This window comes from Somniosus microcephalus, chromosome 2, assembly GCF_052327205.1.
Source record: "Somniosus microcephalus isolate GS21.2 chromosome 2, FLI_Smic_1.0, whole genome shotgun sequence".
NCBI classification, from domain to species: Eukaryota; Metazoa; Chordata; class Chondrichthyes; order Squaliformes; family Somniosidae; genus Somniosus; species Somniosus microcephalus.
In genome coordinates, this window is record NC_140988.1 from 285,208,439 (window position 1) to 285,223,584 (window position 15,146).

General features: G+C 42.4%; 1 protein-coding gene across 2 annotated transcripts in view; it reads left to right on the top strand.

The window, feature by feature from the left end:
- The first annotated feature begins 1,940 nt into the window (after positions 1–1,940).
- Positions 1,941–15,146, top strand: part of fancg (FA complementation group G) — a 53,187-nt gene continuing 39,981 nt past the window's right edge. The window contains exons 1-5 of one of the 2 annotated variants that reach the window (XM_085973061.1): positions 1,941–2,106; positions 5,012–5,096; positions 8,424–8,552; positions 9,770–9,960; positions 14,905–15,064. In XM_085973061.1, coding sequence (XP_085829187.1) covers positions 2,032–2,106; positions 5,012–5,096; positions 8,424–8,552; positions 9,770–9,960; positions 14,905–15,064 — 640 coding nt within the window. In that variant the 5' untranslated portion in view covers positions 1,941–2,031. Of the gene's footprint in view, positions 2,107–4,935; positions 5,097–8,423; positions 8,553–9,769; positions 9,961–14,904; positions 15,065–15,146 lie in introns of both variants that reach the window. The other variant, XM_085973070.1, reaches the window with a different exon arrangement.

A 15,146-nucleotide genomic window follows, 5' to 3' on the forward strand; every position in this document is an offset into this window, starting at 1 on the left:
CAAGTGATCAGGATTATGTGTAATTTTACCACCTAATCGTACATAGGAAAATATTGATTACTTTTAAATCAAAAATTTGCTAAACTTACTAACTTTTTGATTTGGGAATATTGGTGTATATGTTCATGCACTAATTTCAGTTCGTGTCAACACATCCTATCCAGCCATAAATTGAACAAATACAACTTGGCACAGCATCGATACGGTGATACTTGCAATAAATAAACAGCAAATGCTGGCAAATCTGAAAGAAAAACAGAAAATGCTGGAAATACACAGCAACTTAACCAGCAGCTGTGGAGAGGACAGGTCTGTTGTTATGGACTGGGCCCTTCAGAATTGAAAGATGGAAGGAACATTTTGATAGAATCAAGAAAAAAAGGAAGGGATAGAATCAAAGAAATTTACGGCACAGAAGGAGGCCATCTGGCCCATCATGTCTGTGCTGGCCAAAAATAACTATCCAGTCCAATCCTACTTTCCAGCTCTTGGGCCGTAGTCCTGTAGGTTAAGACACATCAAGTGCATATCCAAGTACTTTTTAAATACGATGAGTCTTTCTGCCTTTACCACCCTTTTAGGCAGCGAGTTCCAGACCCCACCATCCTCTGGGTGAAAGAAGTTCTCAACCCCCCTCTAATCCTTCTACCAATTACTTTAAATCTATGCCCCCAGTTACTGACCTCTCTGTAAAGGGAAATAGGCTCTTCCTATCCACTCTATCTAGACCCCTCATAATTTTATACACCTCAATTAAATCTCCTCGGCCTCCTGTTTCAAAAAAAAACCCTAGCCTATCCAATCTTTTTCTCATAAAAAGAGAAGATATCAATGGGATGATTGTTGAGATATTACATTAAATAACATTGTCAGGCCATGAAAAGAAGCATTAACCAAGATATTGGTTAAACAATGTCTGAATAGCTATAGCAAGGAGAGGCACACCATAGATAGAATTACTTAGAAATTACAACACGGAAACAAGCCGTCCAGTCCATGTTGGTGTTTATCCTCCACACAAACTGGTCCTAATTCCATGTGCCTGCTCTGTTCTCATATCCTCCTTCCCCTGTTTAAAATGTTTCGCCTGATATCACTTACATTTAATCTGTTTCCTTTTATTCTGTTTCATACCTTCATAATTTAAAACACTTCTCCATCACCCTTAATGTCTGTTCTAACGAAAACTACCCCGTGGAAAAGGTGAGAAATTTAAAACACAAAGGCAGCATATGTGGTCTGAAATTTAAAACAAATGCTGTCAATGCACAAGGGTATCTACAAAAGGCAACACAGATGGTGCAGGTCTGACAAAAGCACTTAAGGAGCTTCGTTATTTATTTCTGTAGAGAGAACAAGTTGGGGTTATTGGGAGATTGAGTAGTGCTCATTCCTGAGGATTATGCTTGACAGCAAATAAGATTATTTGGCGGGGGAGGGAGTAAGAATAGAGGAGGGCTGAAAGGATGACAAAGTTACAAATGACAATTTCGAACTTTGAGAATTAGCATTTCGGCAATGGGGATCCGGCTGCTTGCTATGAAATGCCAATACCGTATAATGAACAAATTGGAGCTGAAGTTACATTTCACATTTGTAAAGCTATGCTCCAGTGCTATGAAACAAAGTTGGAAAAAGTTGATTTTAACAAAGTAAACGCAACTTCTAGTTTCAGCAATGCGGGAGGCTTTGTACCAAAAATGTTTTAACAAAAAGTGATATAACCCTCTTGCTTTTCTTAAAAAAGTTAATACAACTATGTAAACAAAGTAGGTAGCAGTTTACGTCTAAAGGCGCGACAGTGCTCGAACGTCGCTGTTACCCGCGCTCTTCAGCAAAGGTAAAAATCCGGCGTTTCTTTTTGATTGGCGTACCCTTAAACCAATTAGTGAGCGCTCTCTTTGTCCAACGGGAACGTTAGATTATGAAAGCGCCTGTGATAGAGGGGGGCGGGACTTCCTGTTTGTGCTCCCGCGTTCTGTAACTTTTGTCTTTTATTCTGGTTCCGTGCTCCAGGATAAACTAGGAGTGATGGATAGTATCGGTAGCAAAGGCTGTTTGGAGATGTGGACAGAAGAAAACCGCAAGTTAGTGGCACAGCTGAAGGTAAAGCGTTTTTTGGAGTTCCTTAACGGCGATAAGCGGGGAAGCAGGATTCGCGCTTTATATGGTTTAACGAATATATAGGTTGCAGACCCACAGGCTAAGTTACAAACCATAGATAGCTTGCTCTTTAAAATGCAATTCTCATATGCAGTCTTCTCTTGATGCTGTTAAAATTCTTTCATTTAAAAGTAAAATGGGTGAAACCTCCCGTTTGATATTAGTATGTTCCTTGGGAGACGTGCTAACGGCGCAGACGGGCTCGGACATGCAGTTGTCATTCGCTCAGGCTTCTCTCTCAACAAGAATTGTTACTATCTTTTTGTCCATTTAAGCCATTTCATCGGTCTATGCCCTAGATCCCAACTCACTTCCAGCTTCAGGGCCTGGCCAACAGACGATTCTCCCTCCCAGCCTGAGCACTTTTCTCACTCCACCCCTTTTTACGCATCAACCCCAGCTTCCTGCCCCCGCCCACTTTGTATGCAGGGAGACAAAAGCATTCAGTGGCTTTTGGTGGATCAGAGTCCTGAGATTGGCTCCAGGTCGCTGTGGAAGGTGAGAGGAAAAAGAGAGCAAGACACATACAGAGAGAACATGTTTTTGAAGCACAGAAAGAAACAACGTGTATGGGAAGGCACACCGAGAAGGAGATCTATATAGATTCTTGCAAAAAGTGGGAAACACTATCAGGCGAAGATACAGGGACGAGCTTAAGTGTGTCAAAGCTACTATACAGAGGGGAAAAAGACAAAAGCCCGAGAGAGACCAACAGAGAGAATTAGAGTGGGAGGTGACCAGAGAGACTTAAAGAAAAACAATTTTATTTTTCTCAATAAACAATGCTACAGCAGCAACATAGATTTCTCTAATGCTTTTCATGTAGAGAGAGATCTCGGAGTACTTTATGACACTGTGGGAGAGTTAGGAGAGGTGACTGAAAGCTCAGTCAAAAAGATGACTTTTGAGAGTTTTTATAGGTTGAGAGAGTGCTAGAGGGTTTTAGGAAAGGTCTTTCAGTGGTTAGGGCTGAGGTGGCTGAAGGTTCTGCTATCAACAGAGAGGGGACGCACAAAAGGCTAGCATTGGAAGATCAAAATGTGTGGGAGGCAATTTAAAGCGACAGGTTTCAGCGATTTAGAGTGGAGCAAGGCCACAGATAAGTTGGAGGATGGAGTTTAGAGAAAGAGTCTCGAGGTCACAAAAGCGTGGATAAGGGTTTTAGCGATGGTGGAGCTGAAGTATAATATGGGTCGACTATATCAAATGCTGTGAAGAGAGCAAATACAAAGACATGCTGTAGCCCCAGTTATAGAGAATATCATTTGTGACTTTGACCTGGCCACTCTTAGTTCTGTGAGCAAGGTGAAAGTTGGACAGAAGGGATTTGGAAAAGATGTACATGGAGTTGGAAGATGGCAACACATTCGAGAACATTGGAGGAAGAGGTTAGAGATGAGGCAGTAGATAGAGTGGATGGATAGGTTAACCCCTGTTACTTTCCCGCACTTCCTGGTAGTTGGTTCAGCCAGTCCTATTGTTTGTACGTTGTCTTTTATTTAAAAAAAGTTGTGGACCAAATTAATCTGTAGAGGGGTTGAAAACAATGATTACTCCAGAGCCTGCTGAGCTGCTGATGCATTGTCCTTGCAATACCAGCTCTTGTAGGTGTAGTATATGGAGAATCATAAATGTGCAACAGTTTAATAATTCTTTTTCCCAAGTCTGCACTCAACCAAAACATATAAAAAGGGCAGCACCAGAACTGCATCAGAATATTTTAAAGTTGTGAATTCATTTCTGAAATATTAGTTGCTTCACAGTAAACCATTTATCGTAACTAGTGTCTTGACTTTGCACTGCTGCTCTTTCCTCCACTTCCCTGTGGTGCAGTTAAGTTCAGAAATAACGGTGAGGCTATCAGCGCTCAAGTTATTAAAGAGTAAATCAGACAGCAACTTCTGGTGACCAAGCATGCACAGTTAAATGTGGAAATCAGGAAGTTGCTGTCCAAGTTGCCCTGCTCCTCCAGGAGCTGCACCATACCGGTATCTCAACAAGAGACTTTGCATTGAAACACAAGGAAGGATGTGAAGTTGTCGTACTTATGTAATAGATACCCACTAAATTTGCCAGAACAATAACAACTTGAATTTATATAAGCACCTTTAACGTAGTAAACCGTCCCAAGGTGCTACGCAGGAGTGTTATCAAACAAGATTCGACATTGAGCCATATTAGGACAGGTGAAAGAGGCAGGTTTTAAGGAGCATCCTAAAGGAGGAGGTGGAAAGGTTTAGGGAGGAAATTCCAGAGCTTAGGGCCTAGACAGCTGAAGGCATAGCCACCAAAAGTCAAGCAATTAAAATCGGGGATTCTCATAGCTAGTCTGTGGGCACATGTAATGAATGGCTGGCGCTGTCATGCACGCTGACTGCAAAATCCGGGCCACTGGAAAATCGAGGAAGAAATCGCTCATGACCAGTCCGACACAATCTATTTTAACAATATACCACTCTTAGCTGACAAAGTAGCAGCTCGGTAGTAAAAGGAAATTGTCCATTAAAATGATCAGTACTGAGCAAATGTATGATTTGTCTTTGGACCTGAGCATTTTGACAGTTGGCTGTCAGTCCTATAAATAAATTGTAGACACTGATGTAAAGAAGAATGACAAAAGCAGCAACAGAATGGATGCAACGCACTAATGCAGTATTGTGCCAAGGGCTGTTTAAGAAACTAGAAACATTTCAGTTAAAACACTTTGTTTTAAAGGTTATGGCAAATGATCGAAAGAACCCCCACAGCAATGCACTTCTGCATCTTTTTCAGACTGAAGCGTTTACCTTTACATCTCTGCACGGGATTTATGATGTACAATGCCATTTTTTTCCCCCCCCCCCGCCAGAGTATTTCTACCCTTGCTGCAAATCGGAGAGATATCTTGTGCCAGAGCCATCTTTCATTCAGCAAACTACTGGAGAAAATCCAAGGTATTGATGTGTTTATTGATGCTACCGCTCATTACGGCTTGTTTAATTGTATTACCATTGATGATATATCTATCCAGCCGTTTTAAAGATTTAAACATTAGCGTTAATAGCTTTCATATACTTAGAAGTACATAGAATTTACAACACAGATCAGACCATCCAGCTTAACCAGTTTGTGTTGCCGTTTACCCGCCACACGAGCAAGTTGTCCTATTTACTCACCCTGTTCCCGTATCCCTTCAACCTCCTTTCCCTCATCCACCTATCCAATCTAATAATCTTGAATGCTAACACAGTTTCTGCCTCAACCACTAACCATGGAAGTGAATTCCACAGCCCCTCAATTCTCTTTGTGAAGAGATCTCTTTGTTCTAAATCTCTTCCATTTAATATCTATGACTCCTCATTCTTGGTGGAGCGTTTTAAAATCGGGGATATGTAAGAGCCCATAGAAAGTCTTTGCGCAGTTGTAATGAACGGTTCGTGTCGTTCGTTCGCTGCTGGCCACAAAATCTGGACCAGTGGGAAATCAAGGATGAGAACTTGCATCTGACCAGTCTATGACACAATACACCACCTCAACTACTGAAAACAGTCTGCTTTTATCTACTCTGCCCCATCTTTTCATAATTTGAAACACTTCTATCATATCAACTTCATTGTTCAAATGGAAAAACCCCCCCAAATTTTCAAGTCTTTCTTTGCATTAGTATTTCCTCATACCAGGCAGCATCCTAGTGAATATGCGTTGTACCTTCTCTAAAGCTGAAATGTCTTTCCTGTACTATGCAGCCCAATATTTGCAGAATGCGGAGGTTGGGGATGACATTAAACGGGAAATTAGAGAAGCATGCAATAAGGGCACAGCAGTCATCATGGGTGACTTTAATCTACATATAGATTGGGCTAACCAAATTACTAACAATACTGTGGAGGAGGAATTCCTGGAGTGTTTACGGGATGGTTTCCTGGACCAATATGTCGAGGAACCAACCAGAGATCAGGCCATCTTAGACTGTGTATTATGTAATGAGAGAATTAATTAGCAATCTTGTTGTACGAGGACCCTTGGGTCGGAGCGATCATAATATGATAGAATCCTTCATTAAGATGGAGAATGAAGTAGTTGACTCAGAGACTAGGGTCCTGAATTTAAATAAAGGAAACTATGATGGTCTGAGGCGCGAGTTGTGTAGGATTGATTGGGGAATGTCACTCAAAGGGTTGACGGTGGATAGGCAATGGCAAGCATTCAAAGACTGCATGGATGAACTACAGAAATTGTTCATCCCAGTTTGGCATAAAAATAAAACAAAAAAGGTGACTCAACCGTGGCTAACAAGGGAAATTAAGGATAGCACAAGATCCAAGGAGAGGACATATAAATTGGCCAGAAAAAGCAGTAAACCTGAGGATTGGGAGCAGTTTAGGATTCAACAAAGGAGGACAAAGGGATTAATTAAGAAGGGGAAAATAGAATATGAGAGTAAGCATGCAGGGAACATAAAAACTGACTGTAAAAGCTTTTATAGATATGTGAAGAGAAAAAGATTGGTGAAGTCAAGCGTAGGTCCCTTGCAGTCAGAATCAGGGGAATTTATAATGGGTAACAAAGAAATGGCAGTCCAATTAAATACATATTTTGGTTCTGTCTTCACAAAGGAGGACACAAATAACCTCCCAGAGATGTCGGGGAACATAGGGTCTGATGAAGGGGAGGAACTGAAAGAAATCAGTATTTGTAAGGAAATGGTGTTAAGAAAATTGATGGGACTGAAGGTCGATAAATCCCCAGGGCCTGATAATCTACATCCTAGGGTACTTAAGGAAGTGGCCCTAGAAATAGTAGATGCATTGCTGATCATCTTCCAACATTCGATGGAATCTGGAACAGTACCCATGGATTGGAGGGTAGCTAATGTTACCCCACTATTCAAAAAAGGTGGTAGGGAGAAAACGGGGAATTACAGACCGGTAAGCCTGACATCGGTAGTGGGGAAAATGCTAGAGTTCATTATAAAGGATGTAATAGCAGAACACTTGGAAAACAGTGACAGGATCGGACAAAGTCAACATGGATTTACAAAAGGTAAATCGTGCTTGACTAATCTACTGGAATTTTTTGAGGATGTAACTGGTAAAATAGATAAGGGAGAACCAGTGGATGTGGTGTATTTGGACTTTCAGAAGGCTTTCGATAAGGTCCCGCATAAGAGGTTAGTGTGTAAAGTTAAGGCACATGGGATTGAGGGCAAGGTATTGACTTGGATAGAAAACTGGTTGGCAGACAGAAAGCAAAGAGTTGGAATAAACGGGTCTTTTTCCGAGTGGCAGGCAGTGACTTGTGGGGTACCGCAGGGATCGGTCCTTGGACCCCAGCTATTCACAATATATATTAATGATCTAGACGAGGGAACTAGATGTAATATCACCAAGTTTGCAGATGACGCAAAGCTGGGTGGGCGTGTGTGCTGTGAGGAGGATGCCGAGAAACTCCAGTATGATTTGGACAGGTTGGGTGATTGGGCAGAAGCATAGCAGATGCAATATAACGTGGATAAATGTGAGGTTATCCACTTTGGTGGCAAAAACAGGTAGGCAGATTATTATCTGAATGGCAATAGATTGGGCGAAGGGGAAGTGCAACGAGACCTGGGTGTCCTTGTGCACCAGTCGCTGAAGGTAAGCATGCAGGTGCAGCAGGCGGTTAAGAAGGCAAATGGTATGTTGGCCTTCGTAGCGAGAGGCTTTGAGTACAGGAACAAGGATGTCTTGCTGCAGTTGTACAGGGCCTTGGCGAGACCACATCTTGAGTATTGTGTGCAGTTTTGGTCGCCTTATCTGAGGAAGGATGTTCTCGGGATTATTGCTTTTTCTAGCCAATTTATATGTCCTCTCCTTGGATCTTATGCTAACCCTAATTTCCCTTGTTAGCCACGGTTGAGTCACCTTTTTTGTTTTATTTTTATGCCAAACTGGGATGAACAAATTCTGTAGCTCATCCATTCGGTCTTTGAATGTTTGCCATTGCCTATCCACCGTCAACCCTTTGAGCGCCAGATTGATTTGTGTAGTTTCTCTATTTGCTGTAATGACTGATCTCTTGATATCTTGTCTGAGGAACTATTTGGAGTCAGAGCTGACTCTACGTGTGAAATCACTGATGTACTAGAGTCCAATGGTACAGTATTTTAGTAAGGCAGCATATTGTGCCGCCTGCTTCATTGGCAATACAATGGATACATGTTCTGGTGCCTGATGGCTCATCAGCTGGGTAACCTTTCCTTTCATTGGCGTGCACACCAATTCTTTACGGTCTTTGTGCAGGATTGCCACCAACTGTACCCAGCATTCCCTTGGAACTGACTATTCTGTACAATGCAGTTGTTTTAAACATCAGCTTGTCTGACGGCAATCAAAATAACAACGCCTTGATGTATCAGGGACTTGTCCGAGGTAAGTTATAAACTTTAAGTACAGTGGACTAGTTGTAAGTTTGCTTTAACTTCTGTTTGTATTTGTAGTTTATTGTCTTCCCCCCACCCCCAAAATAGACAAACACAGCCAGCTCCAGGATGTTACTTAATTGTTGCTTCAGATTACCTTACAGCCAAATGTGAAAGGGGCATTCACAAACTGATGCATTCCAATACAATTGTATAATTGCACCACAGGTGCAGGCAATTGTAATAAATATGACTAATGGCGCTTCTCCCTCAATAAACACTGAATTTTTTTCTTAATACAGTAACCCTCTGATATTTTAATATTTAAATAATTCTTTATTGCTATACGATTTTTCCAGCTTCAAGAATTTGCACCTGAAACCATCTATTCCAGTAGACAGTTGTGTACAATTTCCTGGCAGAGAAGAAAGTTAAGAAAGAGAGACTTTATATAGCGCCTTTCCCGACCTCGGGACCTCCCAAAGCGCTTTACAGCCAATGAAGTACTTTTGAAGTGTAGTTATTGTTGCATTGTAGGGAAAGGTGGCAGCCAATTTGCACATGGCAAGGCCCCACAAAGAACAATGAAATAAATGTCCAGGTGTACTCTTCAAAAAAGTGCCATTGAATCTTTTGTGCCCACCTGAGAGGGGAGATGTGGCTCGATTTAATGTCTCATCCGGGAGACCGAACCTCTGATAGTGCAGCACTCCCTCAGTACTGCACTGGTGTCAGCCTAGGTTATGTGCTCAAGTCTCTGGAGTGGTGCTTGAACCCACAAACTTCCAACTCCGAGGTGAGAGTGCTACGCCTATTGATAAGGTTTTTGAGCCAACCTTTACAAGGTGTGCGAGTAGCAGCATGGTGACTTGCTCATCGCTTGTTTTACACTCCTGTGGAGCACATCCCAGCTGCCTCCTCTTGTGATGGGTCTCTGTGAGGCTGTATCTGGACCAGATGAATGGAGAATGCCTCTTCTCACAGAAGATGTGTTCTCTGCAATGTTTTATAAAAGTTCAGTGTGGTTTCTTTAGATTACATCCCTTGCTGCCACTGCTAAATTATTTATTCCCTTTGTGTATGATGTCCAATGTAAATAAACTTTTTTTCTTTTGGATTCCGCTTGGCCTGAGTTTTTTTGATAGGAAAGCTTGCTTATTGTGTTATAAATTCAAGACACTTAAAATTACTTGGTGTTTCATGGTTCTTTATAATTTTTTAAAACAGGATTAGAAGCTTATGGTAGACATTTTGATGGACTGGACGTCATGAAATTATGGGGAATGATATTTCAGAGCATCCATGACTCAACTTTTATTCAGTCAGTTGATCAGCTGATCTACTTGCAATGTGTGCTGTGGCTGGTTAGTAATCAGCTGGAGAAGATTGATGCTGCACTTCACATACTAAGAGACAGAGTAAGTGCGGCAAGGCATCTAGAGATTCATTGCTTATTATCATGGTTCAGGATTCTTGCCCATTTTATCATGGAAATTACCTGGACGTGAGCTGTACTAACGTGTGTTTTTTTTTAGCAAAAAGCTTGCTGAAGGGAGATTAGCTTCCCAAGTCAGTCCCATGCTGAGTTGTAGCTCGATCGGCAGATAAATCTTGATTACAATGTGAGATGGGAAAATGTTTCTCTGAGACCCAAACCATGGACAATTCATCAACCATGTTTGGTTATTCCGAGAAACACTAAGCACATTGGTGTTGGAAACTTTTTTTGATCTCTGGGGGGGCTATGAGAGACGCTTTTAAAAACCAGAACACAAAGACACCAAAGAGGCAGGTTGCAAGGGAAGAACCTATGCCCTGGTCGGGCTTGGCTTGTCTTGTCTTGTCTTGTCTTTCTGTCTTGCCTTGTCTAGGTTGAGTTGGCATATGCAGTCTAGCTGTAGTCCACTAACTTTGGCCAGGTGACCGGGGATAACTCCCCTGCTCTTCTTCGAACTAGTGCCATGGGATCCACCTGAAAGAGTGGATGGGGCCTCGGTTTAACATCTCACCCAAAAGACAGGATAGTTCATGGCGTTATGTTAAATAAACGGTGCATTAATAGTGTATTTTATAATCGTATGTGAACTGAAGTTATACTGACCGTACCAAGTGTTTCTCATTGTAGACCGTGTTCTGTATGTTTTTGCCTACTGTGGAATAAAGTAGCTTACAAATCAAACCGATCATCATCTTGCCAATTGTTAAATTGATCCACCTGCAGAGAGATTGAAGGAGTACATGTGTGTAAGATGTGTTCAAAATGATAAGCCATTAATGGGGTTATAGAATTACTCTGCAGTAGCTTGGACTATGCGCACCATGTGCTCTTGAGAAGAGATTTTTTTTTTTTTTACAAAAGACCGATATTTCATGAAGTCCCTATAGCCTCTGGCCCATTATAGTGGTGCAGTGAGGGAACTGAAGTCTTTCATATCTCTCTCTTCCCTTTGATTCAGGCTGGTACAAGGGGAAATAGACATATTATTCATAATTGATCAAAGATGTCAATCAAAATGGATTTCAAAGCCCTGGAGTATAGGAATAGGCCAGTGACTGAACATTTAATGCTGTCCTGGGCAGAGAGAGTGTGAACAGCCAGTTCAGTGGAGCTTCTTCTGCCCATTATCTAATTCATGACTAGAGCAGACAACCTGACCTAGTTAATGGAGACCAGTTATCTGAAGCATCATCTGGTAAACAGTACAGTTGAAAACGTTTATTTCACGCAGCTAGTCCATATTCCTACTTAAATCCTTAAATGTAATTAGAGACATGGGAGAAGAAAATAAATCCAGAGTTATACCAGTGATTTGAATACTTACGGTTGAGGGATGCTGTAGTCCTAACCTAAACAGGATTACACATCATTCCCCACACTGAAAAGTACAGGCAGCTCTCCCAGAAACAGTCACAGAGTAAGACAGTTTTCAAATTCTTACAAAATTGACAAGCTACAAATTGCTAATAATCTGAAATAGGATGGCTTGGGCTCTAGAACATTCTCTGTGTCTCTATGAGGAAATGGCTGATGGAACGCATCTCTTGCCTCTCCACTGCACCATGCAGTGCTGTTCCATTTGTGCTGCACTGCTTCAACATTCAGTTGAAAAAGATTCATTTAGAAAATCAATAGAAAATAACCCGAAGGAAATACAAGGATATTATGAACTGAATTATAAAAGCTGTACTGATGGTGAAACTTTGAAATAGTGTTTGTTACTCTACACACAGACTGATGACCAGTTTCTCAATCCATTGTTTTATTTTGCTCATTAGCGGGTGGAATGACCCAGTCTCACTCAACAATAACAACACCAATAACTTGTATTTATATAGTGTCTTTAATGTCGTAAAACCTCCCAAGTCACTTCACAGGAGCGTTATCAAACAAAATTTGACACCGAGCCACATGAGATATTAGGACAGATCGGTTTTAAGGAGCGTCTTAAAGGACGAAAGAGATGCAGAGAGGTTTAGGGAGGGAATTCCAGAACTTAGGGCCTTGGCAGCTGAAGGCACGGCCACCAGTGCTGGAGCGATTTAAATCGAGGATGCTCAAGAGACCAGAATTAGAGCAGGGCAGATATCTCGGAGGGTTGTAGGGCTGGAGGAGATTACAGAGCTATGGAGGGGCAAGGCCATGGAGGGATTTGAAAACAAAGGTGAGAATTTTAAAATCAAGATGTTGCTGGACCAGGAGCCAATGTAGGCCAGTGAGCGCTGGGATGATGGGCGAGCGGGAGTTGGTGCGAGTTAGGACACGGGCGAGGAGTGCATTGGAATAGTCAAGTCTCGAGGTATCAAAGGCATAGATGAGGGTTTCAGCAGCAGATGCGCTGAGGCGGGGCGGTGTCGAGCGATGTTCTGGAGATGGAAGTAGGCGGTCTTAGTGATGGCAGACCAATTAAATACATACTTTGGTTCTGTCTTCACAAAGGAGGACACAAATAACCTCCCAAAGAGGTCGGGGAACATAGGGTCTAATGAGAGGGAGGAACTGATAGAAATCAGTATTTGTTGGGGAATGGTGTTAGGAAAATTGATGGGATTGAGGGCCGATAAATCCCCAGGGCCTGATAATCTACATCCTAGGGTACTTAAGGAAGTGGCCCTAGAAATAGTAGATGCATTGCTGGTCATCTTCCAGAATCCGATAGACTCTGGAACAGTACCCATGGATTGGCGGGTAGTTAATGTTACCCCACTGTTCAAAAAGGGTGGTAGAGAGAAAACGGGGAATTACAGTAGGTAGTGGGGAAAATGCTAGAGTCCATTATAAAGGATGTAATAGCGGAGCACTTGGAAAACAGTGACAGGATCGGACAAAGTCAACATGGATTTACAAAAGGTAAATCGTGCTTGACTAATCTACTGGAATTTTTTGAGGATGTAACTGGTAAAATAGATAAGGGAGAACCAGTGGATGTGGTGTATTTGGACTTTCAAAAGGCTTTCGATAAGGTCCCGCGTAAGAGATTAGCATGTAAAATTAAGGCACATGGGATTGGGACCAAGGTATTGACTTGGATAGAGAACTGGTGGGCAGGCAGAAAGCAAAGAGTTGGAATAAACGGCTCTTTTTCCGAGTGGCAGGCAGTGACTAGTGGGGTATCGCTGGGATCGGTCCTTGGACCCCAGCTATTCACAATATATATTAATGATCTGGATGAGGGAACTAGATGTAATATCTCCAAGTTTGCAGACGACACAAAGCTGGGTGGGCGTGTGCTGTGAGGAGGATGCCGAGAAACTCCAGTATGATTTGGACAGGTTGGGTGATTGGGCAGAAGCATGGCAGATGCAATATAACGTGGATAAATGCGAGGTTATCCACTTTGGTGTCAAAAACAGGAAGGCAGAGTATTATCTGGATGGCAATAGATTGGGAGAAGGGGAAGTGCAATGAGACCTCGGCATCCTTGTGCACCAGTCGCTGAAAGTAAGCATGCAGGTGCAGCAGGCGGTTAAGAAGGCAAATGGTATGTTGGCCTTCGTAGCGAGAGGGTTTGAGTACAGGAACAAGGATGTCTTGCTGCAGTTTTACAGGGCCTTGGTGAGACCACATCTTGAGTATTGTGTGCCGTTTTGGTCGCCTTATCTGAGGAAGGATGTTCTTGCCATGGAAGGAGTGCAGCGAAGATTCACCTGGGATGGCAGGAATGACGTACGAGGAGAGATTGGGTCGATTAGGCTTGTACTCGCTGGAGTTTAGAAGAATGACAGGGGATCTCATCGAAACTTATAAAATTCTAACAGGACTAGATGCTGGAAGGATGTTCCCGATGGCCGGGGAGCCCAGAGCCAGGGGTCACAGTCTAAGGATAAGGGGTAAGCCATTTAGGACAGAGATAAGGAGGAATTTCTTCACCCAGAGAGTGGTAAACCTGTGGAATTCTCTACCAAAGAAGGCAGTAGAGGCCAATTCATTAAATATATTCAAGAAGGAGTTGGGTATATTTCTTAAGGCTAAAGGGATCAAGGGATATGGAGAGAAGGCAGGAACAGGGTACTGAATTTGGATGATCAGTCATGATCTCATTAAATAGCAGAGCAGGTTCGAGGGGCCGAATTGCCTACTCCTGCTCCTATCTTCTATGTTTCTATGGCGTGGATATGTGGTCGGAAGCTCATCGCGGGGTCAAATATGACACCAAGGTTGTGAACAAGTTTGGTTGAGCCTCAGACAGTTGCTTGGGTGAGGGATGGAGTCGGCGGCTAGGGAACGAAGTTGGTGGTGTGGACCGAAGACAATGGCTTCGGCCTTCCTAATATTTAGTTGGAGGAAATTTCTGCTCATCCAGTACTGCATGTCAGACAAGTAGTCTGACAATTTAGAGACAGTGGAGGGGTCGAGAGATGGGTGTCGTCAGCGTACATGTAAAAACTGATGCTGTATTTTCGGATGATGTCGCCAAGGGGCAGCATATAGATGAAAAATAGGACAGGGCCAAGGATAGATCCTTGGGGGACACCAGAGGTAACTTAGTATTGTTTAGCAGAAGGATAACAATGCCCTCCAGTAGCCCAGCTGAAAATTGATGAACCCGACTGAAGGAGGCAACTAAGTTCAAATATCATTCCCGTCGAGGATTCAAGCGTTTAACTCCTTTCAATCCAGCCAAATTCCACATTCTACTGCTGGAGCTGGTTATTTGCCTTGTAGGCCACATGGTGCTGCATTTGAGAAGGCTGTTCTATAATCAGTTGATGAAAAGCATCATGTAATAATTGGTTAAAACAATACTTGTCTGTGAAATGTAGATTTAGCATGCTGTCTTAAGTCTCTGAAATAGTTTGTTAATAATAATGTAAAAATAAAAAACCTGCCATTGTTCCACTTATCTATTTCCTGTTTTTTTTAGGGCTCCTCAGCCTCTGGTTTGAACACACATTCTGATGATTTGTTGCAATGCGTTAAAACTGGTGACCTTTTAAAAGATAGAAATGGAAGTCCCCTTATGTTGGTACAGAGTCTCCGCAGTCTGGGAGAGTTGATATACACCTGTACTACGTTTATTCGAGGTAACTAGTCCAATCATTTATATGCCTAATTTTAAACTCAGTAGCTGATATGAGACCAGTAATGGGTTTTTGTGCGAGAGTG